At 40.4% G+C, this 19,797-nt stretch overlaps 1 protein-coding gene across 1 annotated transcript in view; it reads right to left on the bottom strand.

Moving 5' to 3' along the window:
- Nucleotides 1–14,060: 14,060 nt before the first annotated feature.
- Nucleotides 14,061–19,797, bottom strand: part of MACROD2 (mono-ADP ribosylhydrolase 2) — a 714,676-nt gene continuing 708,939 nt past the window's right edge. Inside the window, exons 5-6 of the mRNA XM_061127556.1 lie at nucleotides 14,571–14,687; nucleotides 14,061–14,152 (exon numbers count right to left, since the gene is read on the bottom strand). Coding sequence (XP_060983539.1) covers nucleotides 14,061–14,152; nucleotides 14,571–14,687 — 209 coding nt within the window. The remainder of the gene's footprint in view (nucleotides 14,153–14,570; nucleotides 14,688–19,797) is intronic.

Here is a 19,797-nt window from a genome sequence, read left to right as displayed (position 1 = left end):
TTTCAGCAATTGTGCTAATAATTATAAGTCATTAAGCTTAAAATTCCTGGTGTTCATACACAGATGGTTTCAAAGACTTCCTAGGACCAGGAGGTACAGTGGTGAACAGTGGTGAACAAAGTCCCTCCTCTCGTGAAGATTACATTCTAGTGGAAGAGACAAACATTCAAAAAACAAACGAATAAGGCATAAAATAACCTCACATGAAGATAAGGGCCATGACATCAAGTAAAGCAGAGCAAGAGAAGAGAGAGTGATGGGGTGACATTTCAGATAAGCGGGGCAGGATGACCGCAGGGGAAAACAGCCCAGCTTCAGCGCTTAACAGCTCTGCGTGCAGCGGATGCTGACCCGTCACCCTCAGCACTCCTGTGAGAGCGGGGCTATGCTCACTCTCATGTCCAGGGCCAAAGAGGCCCAAAGAGGAGTCACAACTGGCCCAAATCCAGAGCCTGAATTTGAGCCGAGAATGCTAGGCTTCAAAGCCCGTGAATGGGATGAGAATATCAATAGAAAGAAAGTTCTGGACAGTAAGGGCATCCATTTAAATACTTCTCATGGGTTGATTCTGATTTCAGGAAGCTCCAAATTCTACCTTTAAAATGAATTACACCACAAATCAATCAATCAAATAGTTCAACAAAAATTTGACAGGGAATTACAAAAGACTAAGGGAAAAGTAAATAAAAGATCAGAAAGGCCATAACGCCAGGGGACAGGCGGGAACTCCGGAATGCCACCCGTGTGTCTTATGTATGGGAAACAAACCTTGGTAGAGATGCTTCAATAGACAGGTGTCAATCTTATTTTCAAAAGGTGCTTCTAAAGAAAATGAATAGGATGAAACCATAGACAGGTAGCACATTTGTCTGTTTAATTGGTTTCTACATTGTGTAATATAATAATGCATGTTTGACACTGTGACTGAGGGACTAGAGATCCAAAAGATTTTTTTCCTAAAATGTGTGGATATCAAATCACAGCCACTGAAAAAAACTGTTTGTAAATCACTGTCTGCCTTACTCTTATGTAAGGTGAAACATCAAACTCTTTCATCGGGATTACGGGAATATGCTCTATGTGTCACTAGAAAATGCCAGGCAGCTGTTACACTGGACCCAAGTTAAGAAAGGCCTGCACCCCTGATGCCAAGTTAGAAAAAAGGTTTTCAGAGCCATTTACAGTAACAGACGGAGAAATGTGTGCCATGTCCTCCTCCCCACCCCCAAGGTACAAGTGAGTCAGAATCTACCATTTCCACTGGTCTCTGCATAGGAAACCCCCAAAATGGCATGAGGCAAGAAGGCTAACACCGCCAGATATCCTTCCACTGTATGAGGCCCCAAATAAAATCCCCATGAAAAAGATGAAAGGATCATAGACAGAAAAATGGGCAATTTGTACTCCTGGCAAGGTTTCATCACTTAAACTTGTGTGATCTTAGGCAAGTCACGTGTTCATTTCAGATCAATTCAATTCCAGGAGGGCAAGGTCCTTGTCTGTTTTGCATATCTCCCTTTTCCAAAAGATGAGCCAAGCACCTGGCACATATTTTAGGAACCAACCAGTGTTTGGTTCGTTGGACACACTTATTACTACTTAATATGTACCAGACAGACTGATAGATGCAAGGTGTACTTACCCCAGGGCATCGCTAAAGTCCTCCATCCCAGTTCCACCAAACCACCTCAAACCCTCCCAGAAGACTTTTCCAAAGAGCTACACAAACTGAAAAAAGCCCTGAATTAATATAAAACACATTATAATGCAGAAGGAAATTCATGTTCAGCATAAGACTATACTTCTAATGGAGTACATGAAAAATAACATGTACGTGTGTGTGTGTGTGTGTGTGTGTGTGTGTGTGTATTTTTTTTAACTGGAAGTGTTAGTCAGTCATGTCTGACTCTTTGCTACCCCATGGACCATAGCCTGCCAGGCTCCTCGTGGAATTCTTCAGGCAAGAATATTGGAGTAGCTAGCTATTCCCTCTTCCAGGGGATCTTCCCACCAGGAATCAAACTCTGCATTGCAGGCAGATTCTTGACCACCTGAGCCAGCAGGGAAGCCCTGTGTGTGTGTGTACACATGCAAGTAGAGGAGTAACATTAAAACAGGAACAAAATCACCTGGCCATGTGAGGAAAGACAATAGTTTGGTATCATGTGCCACAATGAAAGAAAACAAAAACTGAGTGTCTACAAAAAGAAAGGATTTCTAAGATAGCCCTTCATCCTCCACACACCTTCAAAGGGGTAACTGAACTCCAAGTACAAAACACACAGTCTGAAAGAGAATTTGTAAAAATACAGTTAAGGTTGTCTCTGACGATCTTCACTAAGCAGAACAAACACAGATGGGGAATAAATCTTACCTCAAAATGTCACAGGTAGGGAACGGAAAGCTTCAGAACCCCTTAGGAAATTATAGGGATTTCACAAAGAGTGGGTGATTAGAAAGGGAGCAAACTCGAGGTGGTTCTGAAAAAAAGAAGGCGCTAATGGAAATCATACCACCGAGTCCAGCAAACAGATTTGGAAGGGCCCTGCCACAAAGATACCTAGCCAGTCACCTCTGCCTCATTCAGTTAACAGCATCAACACAGAACAAAAACAGAATTAATTTTTCTTCTCAAAACAAAAATGGCAATTCCTATCACTTTAATATATATCGATATTCAGTTCAGTTGCTCAGTCGTGTCCAACTCTTTGCAACCCCATGGACTGCAACACACCAGGCTTCCCTGTTCATCGCCAACTCCAGTGATGCCATCCAGCCATCTCATCCTCTGTCATACCCTTCTCCTCCCACCTTCAATCTTGCCCAGCATCAAGGTCTTTTCCAATGAGTCAGTTCTTCACATCAGGTGGCCAGAATATTAGGGCTTCAGCATCAGTCCTTCCAAAGAATATTCAGAACTGATTTCCTTTAGGATTGACTGGTTGCATCTCCTTGCAGTCCAAGGGACTCTCAAGAGTCTTTTGTCAATACCACAGTTCAAAAGCATCAATTCCTTGGTGCTCAACTTTCTCTATAGTTCAAATATCACATCCATACATGACTACTGGAAAAACCATAGCTTTGACTAGATGGACCTTTGTCAGCAAAGTAATGTCTCTGTGTTTTAATATGCTGTCTAGTTTGTCATAGCTTTTCTTCACTGAGCAAGAGTCTTGTGATTTCATGGCTGCAGTCACTATCTGCAGTGATTTTGGAGCCCAAGAAAATAAAGTCTCGCACTGTTTCCACTGTTTCCCCATTTTTTTGCCATGGAGTGATGGGGCCAGATGCCATGATCTTAGCTTTTTGAATGTTGAGTTTTAAGCCAAATTTTTCACTCTCCTCTTTCATATATATATATATATATATATATATGACTGGTAACTACAAAGGCTAAAAGACACTTAAAGCATATCAGGTAAATATTAATACCAAATTGTATAATTTTCCTCCCAATGCTTCCTTACTAAGTTGGGTTTCATGTTCTGTTCTTCTTTATTAGTATGAAAAGGATAGATGTTTCCATTCACAACCATTTTTCCAATCTAGTACGCTGTCTACAGAAGATATCATGAAGGGGTATGATTGCATTTTTTTATTTAAAATGCAAGTTTAACTTTAGCCCCAAATTCTATTTTGCTTTTATCTTGCATTTAGGCCTGTCCTTTAGCCTGGTAGCTTGGGTTTGAGAAAATGACCCCACCCACTGTGTTGGTAGGCACCTCACCCTGCTAGGAAGCAGTAGTTCGTGGCCCTAGTTCCTGAATTAGTTAGCTATTGTTGTGTGACAAATAGCCCAACTTAAAAATAACAAACAGTTATTATCTCAATTTCTCTAGATCAGGAATTTAAGAGTGGCTTACCTGTGTGATTCTGGCTCAGAGTCTTTCATGATGCTGCAGTCAAGCTACCAGCCAGGGAGATCTGAAGGTTTCAGTGAGGCCAGAGGGTGTACTCCCAAGCTCACTTCTACGGCTGCTGAGAGACCTCAGATGATCCACCTCAAGTTCACTCAGAGACAGGCGTCAACTCCCCACTGCGAGGGCCTCTACAGGGGCTGTCTGAGGTCTCTCACAACAGGGTAGCTCATGTTCCTCTTCTCAAGGCCACCTCACGACATGACTTTACCAAGAGAATGTACAGTGGGTAGAATGGCAATCCCAAAGAGTTAATGTCCACGTTCTGAGTCTTGAAACCAGTAGATGTAAAGTTATTTGGGTCTTTGCAGAGATAACCAAATTAGAGACCTCAAGACTGAGAGATCATTGTGTATTAGGGCTGAACTAAATCCAATGATAAACATCATTAGAGGAAAAAGAGGACAAACAGAAGCATATGCATATGTTATGGCAACATAACCCCAGTGTTGCCGTAACCAGGAGCTGGAAGAAGCAAAGAGGGATGTTCTCCTAGAGTCTTTACCTTGATTTCTGAACCTGTGGCCTCCAGAAGTGACAGAATAAATCACTGTTTTAAGCCATCAAGTCTGTGGCGATTTGTTATGGCATCCCTGGGAAACTAACACAGAGTGATCTGAGAGAGAGAGAGAGAAGGTAGAGAAAGCAAGGGAGGGAAAGAAAGATGGAAACCACAGTCTTTCTGTGACCTAATCTAAGAAATTTCCAGTATTCTGACACATTCCATTCACTAGAAGGGTGTCAAGTCCAGTCCACACACAAAGAAGAAATACCAAAGAACTTGTGGACATATCTTTCCAATCAATGCAGGGCCATCTGAAGTTTCTGAAATTGACTTTTGAAGAGTTTCTGTAAGGATGAGATACTAGAAAGAAGCTGAAGAAAATGTCTGAATCTTGAGGATAGTACAGGATTTCTCTTAATGACTATCTGTGATTTCCACATTTTCTCAGACACTGCTGCCTATGTCCTAGTGTATTATTGTTGTAAACTTTACTAGCAGAACTCAGAGTGCCATAATTTACATAGAGCTTGTCTAAGTAACAGGGCTTCCCTGGTGACTCAGCAGTAAGGCATTCACCTGCAATGCAGGAGATGCAGATCCAATCCCTGGGTCAGGAAGATCTCCTAGAGGAGGGCATGGCAATGTACTCCAGTATTCTTGCCAGGAAAATCCCATGGGCAGAGAAGCCTGGTGGGCTACAGTCCATGAGTTTGCAAAGAGTCAGACATGACTGAGCACGCGTGCATCCATCTAAATTACTATTAACAATAAAGTGCCATAAGAAATCAATATTTCAAAAGTATGTTTATGTATATCATCTCACTTAATAGTTAACCAACTTTTCACAATGCTCCTATAAGGCAGTTAGTATGATCAAAGAGACTAGGAGAGGCAGTACATTTTAGTATTCTCTCTAGAGGGTTATACTGTGAGTCAAGACCCCAGATTCTTGTTGCTTCTGTTCCTTAACAGAGGACCCTGGAAGAAATAATCTTTAGGAGCCTCAGGTTCTTTCACTGTAAAATTAGTTAGGATTCAGTGAGCTTTTAAATTCCTCAGTTCCACAGTAGTGGCATTACCTCTATTACCTCCAAAAACTAGACTAAAATTAAAGTTGTACATACGTCAGAACTGAAATAGAATACTTGCAGCAAAGAAGAAATACCAACAAATTCATGGGCTATCTCGTTCCACAGTTTGGGCAAAGTGATTTTTCCTAACCCAGTGGTAAATCTCTTTCAATCTGGTGGCAATGACTTTCTCCCCAGAGAGTAGTCAGTTTAGGTACCACCTCCTCCAGGAGGCCTTCCCTGACCACCATGGGAAAAGTAGCTCCCTCCTTCCACTGTCCATTCTTATGGAACTTTTTATTTTCCTCATCGCCCTTACCATCATCTGAGAGGCTCTGCTTTTACATGAATGTATTTATTTTCTTCTTCTCTCTGCTGGAACCTAAGATGGAAGAGGAGAAGACCTTGGCGGTCTTCTGCACTGTAGTTTTTCTATATGCTAAAAGAGTACTCAAGCTCAGAGGAAGCGGCAGTAAACATTGGTTGAATAAACAAATGAGGTACGGGATGGTTTACAAGTAATAATAGAGCCTTATGCAACCCACTCCAGTAGTCTTGCCTAGAGAATCCCATGGAAAGAGGAGCTGGCAGGCTACAGTCTATGGAGGTCTCAAAGCATCAGACACAGAGCATGCACACACACATAATTTATATATCTATAGTCTTACAGTATTAAAAAGTGGTTCTGTGTCTACTCCTTAACAACCTTGCCTGATGTAGACTGTCCCACTCCCAGCTAATCATGGATGAGGAAACTCAGGCTCGGAAGGTTTGACCCAACAATTAGAATATCCTGGATTCAAGACTTCTCGGACCTCTACCTCAATGACTAATGTTCTTGACCTAGAACCAATCTTTTATTCCATAGTGCAGAGTTTGGTCTCACCAATATTTTCATCTGGAAACACCTCTATTCAAGCCACGAAGTGGTCTAATATTTAATCTTTGGGATTAGTAATTAATTGCAAGGATATTTAATAAGTTTACCCACTTTGTATTCAAATCATATATGCTAGTATATGTTAGGTCAAGAAACATTTTAGCACTGAGGAAAATCTTCATTTAACTCAGGATCTGCTACTTATTTCAACAAATGTATTCTGCTGTTCCTGCCCATTAAGTACTGTGACTCTGAGATTAACCTTTCCTGTTTGCTTGTACCTGACCTCAAAACATCCTAAATTACTCAAAGCAGTTCTGATGGCTTTACTTTATGAGAACACCTTCAACTATTCATCTTTTAAATCCTGAAAATGATGATCCCTGCACAACAGCAGCTCTCTTTTTAATCTTAGCTGATAACTCTGATTAAACACATCCAAAGGCTGATTGCCCCCCCTGCGGTTAATGCCACCATCGCCGCTAACTACTCATTTCACAGCGGGAATTGCCTTCAAGAGCCCATTTACATTATCACTCAGAATTGATTTACACTGTTATTTCCTATCGATCACATAGGAAAAAGAAGGTATAGACGATGTCCTCTGAAAGCCTGCTAAGATGTCAACTAGCGCAAGCCAAGTACAGGCAGCCACTCTACACTCAGCCAGTAATGCAACGATGTAAATACCGAGTTACTCCCCAACTGTAGATATTTTAAAAGATAATATTTACTATTAGAATTTTAAATATTTCATCACAAAACCACTAGGGGATGTTACCAAAATGGATCAAATCAAATAAAGAGAAAAAAAACATAATCTAAGTGTAGATTCTATGTGCACCATGTGGGCAAATTAAGCAAAAAAAAAAAAAAAATGTGCTTTTTTTCTCTGCTAGATAGTCTTTGAGCAAGCAGCATGCCTGATGACAGGGTAACAGATATGCTGCAAGAGGCGGTGGTTCTAGCTCTGCAGATTTCTGGAATCAAATAGGTTTATCTGGAGGGTTCTTTTAGTCAGCTTATGGCAGCGCAGCTATGACAATGACAAAGAAAATGCTTTCATTAATTCCTCCAGTAACCATGTATTGAAAGCCTCCAGCTCTGAACTGGGCATTTATTATATCAGATGCTCAGGATTCTAGAGGTGAATGAGACTGATACAACTTCTGTTCTCCTTAAACTGTTATCCTGTTTGATAAGACTGGTTATAAACAAGGAAACAATTAAATACAGATACCATCACTAAGTGTGAAAATGCCACAGAGCAATGTAGAGCATGTCAGAGTTCTCTTCAAAGAAAACTCGAATCTGTGACCCAAAAGGAAGCCTGTGTTGTGTGCTGGGTGAGCAATCAAAAGGCAAGGGTTCTGCCCTGACTGACTAGGTGATGGTTCTCACCTAGAACGTGTGAGAGCTTGTTCAGAGTCTCTGGTTCAGTACATCTGGGGTGGGACACCAGAGTTTGCATCTCTAACCGGTTCCCAGGAGGTGTTGCTGCTGTTTCTCCACGGAGCCCATTCTGAAAACCTTCTGTCCTTCACACGTCCATATTCATCATGAAGACCACAAAAGGAGATAAGCTATACAAAATCCACTTAATATAAATGAAAGAGGTGGTAAGTAGAAAGAAATCGACTCAGATAGAAATTAAACTCCTAAAGCACTTAAGGAAAATGAGCCAATCAGGGTTGATTTGAGGAGGGAAAAAAAAAAAAAAACCTCATCTCTCTCTTCAGGAAGGAAGATGATTTTATGTTCTTCAAAAGCCATTTTTCTCTCTGCGGAGTGTAAGGCGTTTCGTTTCAGAAGGGGCTGGTGAGGGCTCTCAGGACCCCATCACAGAGCGGCCGTCACACGCTCAGCAGCAAGCCCTGTCCCCGCCGCCACAATCAGACACCTGCTGAGGGCTGAAATCAGGTCGCGTTTTGCAGAGGACTGACTTAGAGCCGTCTTGTCAGTCACCCCTAGGGCCCGAGCGTGTCCTCGGGACCACGGGCTCCCGCTCAGCACACTGACTAACACAACTGAAGGAGGAAGGAAGGAGGGTGTATCGCCTGACACTCTGGTGGTTTGACTTAACTTTCCCTTCAGACGTTTGATTTATTCACTCTCCAGTTCTGGCCCTGCTGAGAAAAACGACTTATTTCTCCACCCCCGCTCCACCTCCCTACCAAGCATTGTTTCTCCCAAAGTAGTCTTATAATTTGAAAGACTTAAAGGCTTCAGATTGTCCTCCCAAAATGAGGTTCTGTTGAAGCAACAGGAGCAGGGACTGTCCCAAGGAAGAGATGGCAGGTATTTTAATCTCATTTTTATCAACAGTGATCTGAGTAAGTCACACACATTCAATGAAATTCAGTAAACAGTTAATCCCTCTCAATCTCAGCTTCCTCCTTTATAAAAAGTAAGTATTACCATAGACTAGCTCTTGGCAAACTTTTCCAGCAAAGGGTCAGACAGTAATGTTTCAGGCTTTGTGGCTGTAAAATCCTGGTCTCAACTGCTCAGCTTCGCCACAGGAAAGCAGCCATAGACAATATGTAAACACACAGGCACGTCTGTGTTCCGACAAAATCTCTATTTACAAAAACAAGCAGCAGGCCTGGCCCTCGCTGGCCACAGACTCGCTCCCTAGTTCAGGAATACTGACTTGGTCACTGCCGTGTCTGTAACATGAACCTGGTTTCTTATTGGGAGCAACAGACTTAAACTCTCTGTACCCGAATTTCTCTGTGTGTTGGAAGAAAAATATTACGATGTCAAAAAATTGCTATGTCAGTTCCTCATAAAAATTTCAAACGAACTACTGAGCTAATGTCTCAAAGCACTGTGATTTCTTGATGAAGGGCACAAGAGAAGTACTAATTATTATCAACAGTACCTTTTTTAAGCTACGATCATCTGATTATTACTGCACCTGGGAATAAAATAGGGATGCCGATTCCCACCACTCCATGATGTTCACACATGTTATGCTGTGGTCTCTCGCCCAAGAGTTTCCCTTCAAATGATTAACAAAAAGCACTGACTTGGATGCTAATAGTACCCTTTGATGTTGTACAAAGATTAAATAGAAGAATTTTTTTAAAAAAACAGAGCCCACCATTTTATATACACAAATTTAACATTTTTTCCATTTACCTTTGATGATTATTCAGCCCCAAGGCCTAAAAGTGGCACATTCTCAAGAAATAAAATAGACATGTGACCTATGTTAAAAATCATCAAATAAATTTGATGTGACTTCTTTATTTTTATTTGTTCACCTTTAGAAGAAGGTCCATCAAGTGTAAATTTCTTAAAATAACAGAAATGAACTTCTCTGCAAACTAGAAACAGACAGACATAGAAAACAAACTTGTGGCTAGCAAAGGGGAAATTGTGGTCGGGTAGGGGAGTGATAAACTAGGAGTTTGGGATTAACAGATACATACTACTGTATACAAAATGGACAAGTGTCAGGGGCTTACTGTACAGCACAGGAATTATATTCAGTATCTTATAATACCCTATAATGGAAAAGAATCAAAAAAGAATATATATATATATATAACTGAATAACTGAATCACTTTGCTATACACCTGAAACTAACATTATAAATCAAATATAATTAAAAAAAAAAAACTAAATTTCTTAGGTAAAAGACTTCGGAATTAGGTATATGGTAAAATATGATTTAAAAAACACAAGATATAACTAACCCTGATTTCATAATTTCTTAGAAATATTAGTACACATTTATATCCCCATACCAGCAACTGGGGCTTCCCTAGTAGCTCAGTTGGTCAAGAATCCGTCTGCAATGCAGGAGACCCGGGTTTGATCCATGGGTCGGGAAGATCCCCTGGAGAAGCGAATGGCAACCCATTCCAGTACTCTTCCCCGGAGCACGGACAGAGGACCAGGCAGGCTATAGACCATGGGATCGCAGAGAGTTAGACACGACTGAACGACTTTCCTTTTCCTACCAGCAGTTATCAACCAATCTGCTACCTTTAACAATCAATTCATTTGACAGATATTTCTCTAGTATCCATTATACACAAGAGACTTCTAGAAAGATGGAAGGTTTCCATAAGTAACAATAATAATAGCAAGTGAAATGTGCTCTCAGCATGTTAACATGCAGTCCTCTGGATTTTGAGGAGAAAGAAGGTATTTTAGTTGAGTTGCTTCAGGCAGAAGTGATATTTGAGCTGAGTTTGGAAGATAAGTAGAAAGGAACACAGAATTCTCTAGAAACTCTCCAATATAGACCCCATGTGCCATATACAGACAAGCCATCTTGAGCAATTCACATCATGTAAAAGGTTGTAAGCAGCTCAAGAGAGGAGAGTAAATCATGGAAGGCCAAAGATAATCAGGTTAACAAATCAGTGTTTGAGGAAAACCCACTGAAGGATCTGGAGAGCAGCAGGGTTAGATTTTGGAGGAGGCATTGCAACCCACTCCAGTAGTCTTGCCTGGAGAAACCCCGTGGATGGAGGAGCCTGGTGGGCTACAGTCCAAAGGGTCACAAAGAGCTGGACATGACTGAGTGACTAAGCACAGCACAGAGTTAGATTGTATTTGTTCATTCAAAAATATTTCTTGAGCCCCTATTAGGTGTCATACATTTTTTCTGTATGGACACAACAATAAATGAAAAAGATGCAGAAAAACAACTACTGTCCTCATTCCAATCTAGGGAGACAGACAAGAAACTAAATAAGTAAATGACACAGTGTATTTGAAGGTTAAATGCTACAGATAGACAATTATAAGCAAAGTAGAGAAGTAATTAAAAATAGGTTAGTTAAGGGTGATACCTGAGGTGAGGTTTGAGCAAGGATTTGAATTAGGTGAGGGCAAAAACCACACATATATCTGGAAGAACAGAATCCCAGGTGGAGGGGATGCTAATGAAAAGGCATTAAAGATCCAACAAAGCAGGCTGTGTGAGTGAGCGGGAGGACAGAAGATGGTAAGGAGGGTCCCATCACCTGGAGCCTGCAGACAGTCACAGGGACTTTGAATTTAGGAATATTCATCGACAAAGACCGGGCAGAATGGACTGCTGGAGGGCAAGAATTAGAAGTAGAAGCAACAGGCAAAAACTTCTTTGTTTCGTCAGGTGAAAATGTTTGAAACCATTCATTCGTTCATGTTAATTTGGCACATATGCTAGGGATATGATCCCGGGATTGAAATTGAGATGGACAAGCCTTGGCTACATGAAGCTGACCCTCTCAAAGAATGATGACAGCATGAACAGAAATGTCCAACTGGTTGACAATAAAAACCTATAGAAATCTAAATTTTATTATGAATCCAAAAAAACCTAATATTATAAAAGAGAATGTATCAAAAGGTCAAATCATACAAACAGTCCTTAGTCCACATTCTAAGTCAATTCCTTAAAATACTGACCAATATTCTTTCCACTCATAAGATGGCTTTTGATAAGAATGACTGGCCATTCTACAACAACAACAACAACAGATCATTCAAAATATCCAAGCACTGAAGAAATGCTAAATCTTTGAGGCTTATCATTCCACCGATTATGATAGATCACAGAATACAGACTCTAAGTATAATTAATTCAAATACAAGCACTTATGAATAGATTAATTTAGCAAGCATGAAGGAAGCAAAGACCAGTCCAAAATTACCAAGTTTGTCCGTAACCCAGACAACAGCATTTTGCAAACAAATTGCTGATGCACGAAGATATTATCACTGGTGACTGGATGACTGGCTTTAGTACCTTAAATGATAAAACCGCTGTCACAGAGGACAGATAGGAACTAGACTCTGCTGTCAAACTGTCATGGCATTATTAAATATGGAAGGGAAAAATGACCCAAACAGTATGTAATGAGCTCCCTTTTCATTCTTTCGCTACAAAAGCACATCTGTGAATTGTTAATGACTCTGAAATGGATGAACCAAATTGATGAGAAAGAAAAACATCTCTCAGGGATAGGGAGAGGGAAAATGAACACACACAGTGTTTATAAAATATAATTTAAAACACAAGGGCTGGTGAAAGTACCGTGATGCACTACAGAGTAGTGTGCAAAGTCTAAGCTGTTATTACTCATTTCTTATTATTTTCATAGTTTTTCTTTATGTTTTTAATGTAGATCATTAATCTTATTAAACATAGAGAAACACCAAGATCTATTCACAAATACCCCATATGTGTGACGTTCTTGAGGCGGTTCTGCCATTCTAGTCTGGGAACTTCTACCCTGCTGGATGATTTTTTTTCCCCTAGATGTGCCCTCTGGGCTGGTGTGTCATCTGATTCAGTATCTCAGCTCACAAAGATTCCATACTGACTTCTGACGATTGACTTTTCCACGGCTAGAGTCCTTGTTCTACAAAGACGTACTTGTCCTGGAATGCCCAGGAATCCCAGTCACGGAATTCCGCAAGCACAGGTATATATTGACCTTTGTACCTCAGTGTCTGGTGTTGTAGAAGCCTTCAACAACCCTGAACTGAGCTGAATGACAATCAAGGAAGCTCAGACAGAGGGATTTCAGACAGGAGCAAGCACATGAAACAAAATGATCATGGTGTCTATCTATACAACAGAGCCACCATTTAATCTGGTCATAGTTAATGATTCTGAGGCTGTCTGTCTTCAGAAATCTCAGGGCTGAAGAACTTTTGATTTGTGCTTTAACTTATAAGAAAGAAAGTACTGAATCAATAGGAGACTACAATTACTCATTGTAATTTAAGGACAGTCACCAGTCTGACAATCATCAATAATCTGTTTGTCCTCAGGGTGGAATCGGTCGACTATATCATGAAGGTAGTATGGCGGTAAGAAGGAAGAATGACCAATATTGGTAAATAGGGAATCCTGTCATCCTGGAAAGGGAAATCTCCTTTAATACTCAGGGCCTCTGAGTACGAGGGAGTGCTCTCAACACCACTGCACACAGAGGACTTATCTGACATAAATATACTTTCCAAGCAGGAGTGAGGGCCATTGGCCCATGATTTGACTATTTCACACAAGATAAAAACACTAACAAGGAAAGGAAAAGGAGAAGCCATTAAAGGAAAAATTAAACAGTATATAGCAGACGTAGTTTCACTAGCAATACACGTGAGGAATCCAGAATGCAGTATTGTAATTTCTACAAAGAATACCATTTTAATATATTACTACTCACTAAAAATCCTCAAATTTAAATATACTTCAGTCTTAAGAATATAACACACTTGATCTCGCCATTCACACACACCCATGACAAATTCATTCCTATAATTAGTCTACAGAGTCCAAAGGTTGTGTTATAACTTTTTAGTCACATATTCTCCACGATTAAAACAGAAAAAAGAAATCAACTTCATTTTTGCCCCCCACAAAAAAAGCATTCACCAGGTTATCTTAAAAAGCAGGTGAATGGGATAAACAACCAATTGGTTTCCCAATTTCCAGACGAGTGCACAACTTAATGGTACAATGAAACCCTCTATCTCCACCCCCAAGCCCCGAAGATTATGTGATACAAGAAATCTGTGCCTTTAACCAGCTTCTCTTTCGGTATTTTTTATTCCACATTACCCTACACAGTTGGCTAAACGACTAAGCAACAAGGTCAATCAAATGCAATACCTCTTTCCATTCAAATATAATGGAAATTTTGACCATTCCACATTCTAAAGAGCAAATACATTCTCACTCTGACAACCACATTCCATTGGCTTTTCCTGAAAGCCAAGCGTGACAGATGCCTTGGCTGTAATTGCCAATCAGCCTTTCCATGGCAGCTGAAAACACAATACATCACTTTGATCTCCTTTGCTCTAAACACATTCACAATCAAGAAACCTGAACAAGGAATAAGAAATTGGCATCATTTCTAGAAGCTGTCACTCCACAGCATTTAAATACTGCAAGGTGTATTTTGCTCATATTTTTATTTTTCTGTTTCAGAGACACCTTGTTGAGGATCTGAACAAAAATCATCTACAATTAAACATTAAAACATATATATATATACACACACATATATATATTTGGAGATGTACTAAAAAAAACAAATTTCATTACCATGTACAAAATCTCAATACAAGCACATTTAATTTAACACCACCACTACCATTTCCTCCTCCAGTTACCCAGCTGAGGAATAAAACAAGAGTGCTCATCTGATTTAGAAACAGTTCTCAAAAGAGCTGAACTCACATTTTGCAGGCAGGTCATAGCCACACGTGATCTTTGCACGTCCAGTGTCACAGCCGTTCAGGTTCCGACACTCAGCGAGCAGACAGGGCCCAGCTGCCCTGTGAATACAGCCATCCACTGCGGGAGAGAGAGAAAAGTTAGCCCATGTTTGCTCTTTTGGAAATAAAGGCACAACCTGGGACAGGGAGAGCCAAGGAACTCAAGTTTTTCCTCTTAGAAATCACCACAGCCCTGGGGAAGGAAACCCATGGTGTTCAGCCCCTTAAACACCATTTTCTCCTCCCTCCAGTTCTCTCTCTGTGTCTCCGGTTTGTGTGGCCGGCAGAAGCAGTTTAATATTAAGCACCAGGACCCTTAGCGGGTAGCGCAGCCTGAATTTGCGGTCTGTTCCAGCTTCAATTGGGTAAATACTCCCACCATGTCCATTTCAAGCTATCAACTCCATGTCACCTAAACACAGGATTGGGGAGAAATGCTACTGATTCTGTCTCCAAGGTGGTAAGTGTTGCCTCCAGTACACCACAGGTTATAGAAGAAAAAAGGTCAAGAAGCAAGTGAAAAAAAGGCACTCGGGAACATTTGCCATCGTGGCAGAACTGAGACAGTAAAGCTGTGGAAGAAAGACCCAGACCTCTAAGTTCCTTCCCCTCTCAACGGCACGGCACAGGTACAGAGGTATCTTCAGGCTATCTAGGGGCTAGATGGTGGGCAAGAGTGGATCGCGTCTGGAAAAGCACCTAGAAGGGCGCCCCTCACTCTCTTGACATGGAAAGGAGAACCTCCGCAAGCTCCTGCTCGAGCTCTGCTCCCCGAAGAGACTCTGCTCCCCCCAGGCCCGGGTCTCACCAGCTCTCTGAATCTCACCTCGCCCCGCTTCATCACTGCCCTTCACAACGAGAGATACCTTCTGAAAACACACATCTGACGCCACTGGAAATTAAAGCTTCATTTGACTAGATTAGGGGCAAGCGCATAGGTAGGAGGCTAAGACCAAATGCAAATAATCTAGTTGTTAGTGAGTGAGTTCCTCACTCAGAAAGGAAATGCAAGACTGAAACGAAGGGTTAAGAGAGAGAGAGAGAGTAATAGTAATCTGGGCTGTGAAAACAGACCAGATTTTAGTGGTCTGATAATAACTAAAGAAGGAAATGGCAACCCACTCCAGTATTCTTGCCTGGAAAATCCCATTTCCAAGGGAGCCTGGAGGGCTACAGTCATGGGGTCACAAAGAGTTGGATACGGCCGAGCTACTGAGCACACAAGTGCAGTAGTTCATAGTCCGCCACACCATGTAACCGATCATTGTTTACCATTATCATTATTTTGAGAGGAAACTAGATATTGAATGGGAAATTTTTCACTGAGGGGCATGTAACTTGTCTAAATGACCAGGTGGCTTTTGCTACCACTGACTGAAAAGGAAACATGCTTTGGCTGAACAAGTCTCTTAGGGAAACAAGCTCATCTGGACTTTCCTACATCACTGTTTGCAGACCTGGGAAATCTGAGAATAAACCTGGACCTCGAAGACCCTGACAGCAAAATGAACTCTATACTACAGTACTTCAGTAAACCTAGTTGAAATCCATACTCTACCTTTACCAGCCATATGCTTCTCAAGCTCCAGTTTCCTTAGAAATCAGTGTCATGAACGGCTGTATCTAACAGAGTTATGCATGGAATTTGAATAATATAATATTATATGCCCTGTTAATGGTAGTAACTAATATTATCTTAAACTCTTTAGGTGGAAGTTTTGTGTAAATCTTTAAATAACTATTATTCTTATATAAAAAAAGAAAAATATAGAGAAGCAAGAAGAATATGAATACTACTATTTACCCTCTCTGGAGAAGGCAATGGCACCCCACTCCAGTACTCTTGCCTGGAAAATCCCATGGACGGAGGAGCCTGGTAGGCTGCAGTCCATGGGGTCGCTGGGAGTCGACACGACTGAGCGACTTCACTTTCACTTTTCACTTTCATGCCTTGGAGAAGGAAATCGCAACCCACTCCAGCACTCTTGCCTGGAGAATCCCAGGGACGGGGGACCCTGAGGGGCTGCCGTCTATGGGGTCGCACAGAGTCGGACACGACTGAAGCGACTTAGCAGCAGCAGCAGCAGCAGCATTTACCCTCCCACCTGGAGAATTCTTCAGCAGTCAGATATTTGTCACTCTTTTGCTGATTATTCACACACACTCACATATATAATTTTTGTCTTAAAAAAAAAGCTCATAAGTTTTGTTCACTCTTTCACATAGCAATTTTACTTTGTGAACTATTATATAGTTGTTACAAAGAACAGTTCAATTGAGTTCAGTTGCTCAGTCGTGTCCAACTCTTTGCGACCCCATGGATCGCAGCACGCCAGGCCTCCCTGTCCATCACAAACTCCCGGAGTTTATTCAAATACATGTCCATCGAGTTGGTGATGCCATCCAGCCATCTCATCCTCTGTCGTCCCCTTCTCCTCCTGCCCCCAATCCCTCCCCAGCATCAGGGTTTTTTCCAATGATTCAACTCTTCGCATGAGGTGGCCAAAGTACTGGAGTTTCAGCTTCAACATCAGTCCTTCCAATGAACACCCAGGACTGATCTCCTTTAGGATGGACTGGTTGGATCTCCTTGCAGTCCAAGGGACTCTCAAGAGTCTTCTCCAACACCACAGTTCAAAAGCATCAATTCTTTGGCGCTCAGCTTTCTTCACAGTCCAACTCTCACATCCATACATGACCACTGGAAAAACCATAGCCTTGACTAGACTGGCAAAGTAGTCAGTCCTAAATATGAAAAGATTTCTAAGTGAAATGCCAGGTTTAAAAAATACATACAATATGTGATACATATACAACATATTGTGTCTATTTTTTAAACATATATATTTTATCTATTTTTTATGTATAGGCACAATTTTGTTTACAAAGGTAATACAAACACACATACATACACACCCACATTTACATGCATAATGCACATGTACGAGAAAGATATATACCAAAATATCAAAATTATGATAATGGGATGTGAAACAGAAGGTGAAACTATTAAGAAAAAATTAGGTTCGAATTTTTCTATGTTTAAATTTTTCTTATAAGAGCATCAAGAAAAGTATTTTAAAGTGAATATGTGAATATTTTTTCTTGGCAAAGAGATCATTAGTTACTTAGTTTGAAACGGATAACTAAAATAGGATTTGATAGTGTACTTAATCATATGCTGTTAAATACTGCTGCATTATTTATATTGCAGAAAATGCAGTTTGTAAATATCTAATTTGCAAAATCTTCAGGGTTATACCAGCATTCGTGACTGCATTAGGGAAATGAAAGTCTAGCCGAAGAGCTATTTAATAATAATTACTACAGCTTAAATGTATTGAGTGCATCCACATGCCAGGCACTATACTAAGGACACTCATAAAGTACATACTAATTTTATAATCTCCATTTAATGGGAGATTAAAGGAGGCTAGTAAGTTGCCTACGTTCACAAAATCACAAAATACTGGCAATGTGATTCAAAACTCCAGTTCTGTCTGATGGAGCAACCATGCTATTAACTGCTATAGTTCACTGCCTTTGAAACTTGAAACCAGGCAGCCTGACCTCAGTTCTTGCATATGGCATATTGAAACACCATGTTATGTTACTTTTTAATTCTCATCAATTCTGTGAATTACAATGTACATGCAACATGCAATCAAATGCACAGATTTGAAGTGCAGTTTTGATGAGTTTTAACAAATGTATATACACTTAGGGAGTAATAATGCCAATACAGCTTAGAAAAGTTCTCCTGTATCTTTTCCATGGAATTCCCCTCTTACCACCCAGAGGGACCTCATGTTCCAACTTCAGTCACCTTAGCTAAGTTTTGTTATATAATCTCAAACTTCATATACGAGATGGTGGAGGGGGCTAGCTTCCTTCACTCAGCATGTTTTTTAGATTCATCTGTGTTCTTGCAGGTATTAATATTTCATTCCTTTTCATTCCTGAGTAATATCCCATTGTTGAATATAACATTTTTTTATCCATTCATCTGTGAGTGGGCATTAGAGTATTTATATTTTTAGCTATAATGAATAAATCTTTGTTTTGTGGCTATATGTTTTCCTTTCCATTGGCCAAATACCTGTGAATAAAATTGCTGATCTAGTATATGTTTTACTTTATAAAGAATTAACATATAATTTTCCCAAGTGATTATACCAGTTTCCATATACCCCCAGCAATGTAGGAGAGTTCAAATTCTGGCAGTATTTGGTGTTTTCAGCCTTTTCAATTTTAGCAATCCTAACAGACATAAAGAGGTATCTCGTGATTTCAGTTTTAATTTCCCTGGTAATTAATGGTGCAAAGTATCTTGTCAAGTTCTTACTGGCCATTTACATATATTCTTTTTCGAAGTGTCTGTCCATGTCTTCTGCTAATTTTTATCGTCTTTTTATTACCAAGTTGTGTTAAATATACTATTTATTCCACAGAATTTTAAAAAAAAATTAGATATGTTGTTTTTTCAGTTCTTGTGATCTTAATTTTTTTTTTTTTATAGTTTTCATATCACTCCTGAAACTTCCCATATTTTAACCCATTGCTATGTTTTGTGTGTTATTCACTCAGTCATGTCCAACTGTAGCCCGCCAGGCTCCTCTGTCCATGCAATTCTCCAGGCAAGAATACTGGAATGGGTAGCCATTCCTCTATCCTGGGGATCTTCCTGACCCAAGAATGGAACCTGGGTCTCCTGCATTGCAGGCAGATTCTTCACCATCTTAGCCACCAAGGAAAACGAATCAACAGATTTCACATAGTAATTTTGAAGTCCCTGTCTGCCAATTTCAATATCTATGTCAGCTATTAATCTGTTTATATTGGCTGATTTTCATATGACTCTTGGTCACATTTTCTAATTTCTTTGCATGTCAAGGAATTACTGATGGCATATGAATACTGTGATATGTTGGAGAGGCTTTAGATTTTTTTTTTCATTTATCTTTATTAGTTGGAGGCTAATTACTTTACAATATTGTAGTGGTTTTTGTCATACATTGACATGAATCAGCCATGGAGTTACATGTATTCCCCATCCCGATCCCCTCCTCCCACCTCCCTCTCTACCCAATCCCTCTGGGTCTTCCCAGTGCACCAGGTCCGAGCACTTGTCTCATGCATCCAGCCTGGGCTGGTGATCTGTTTCACCCTAAATAATATACATGTTTCAA

This window comes from Dama dama, chromosome 23, assembly GCF_033118175.1.
Source record: "Dama dama isolate Ldn47 chromosome 23, ASM3311817v1, whole genome shotgun sequence".
In the NCBI taxonomy this organism is placed as follows: domain Eukaryota; kingdom Metazoa; phylum Chordata; class Mammalia; order Artiodactyla; family Cervidae; genus Dama; species Dama dama.
The sequence above is the reverse complement of the archived record's forward strand: the minus strand, read 5'-3'. Positions and strand labels throughout refer to the sequence as shown.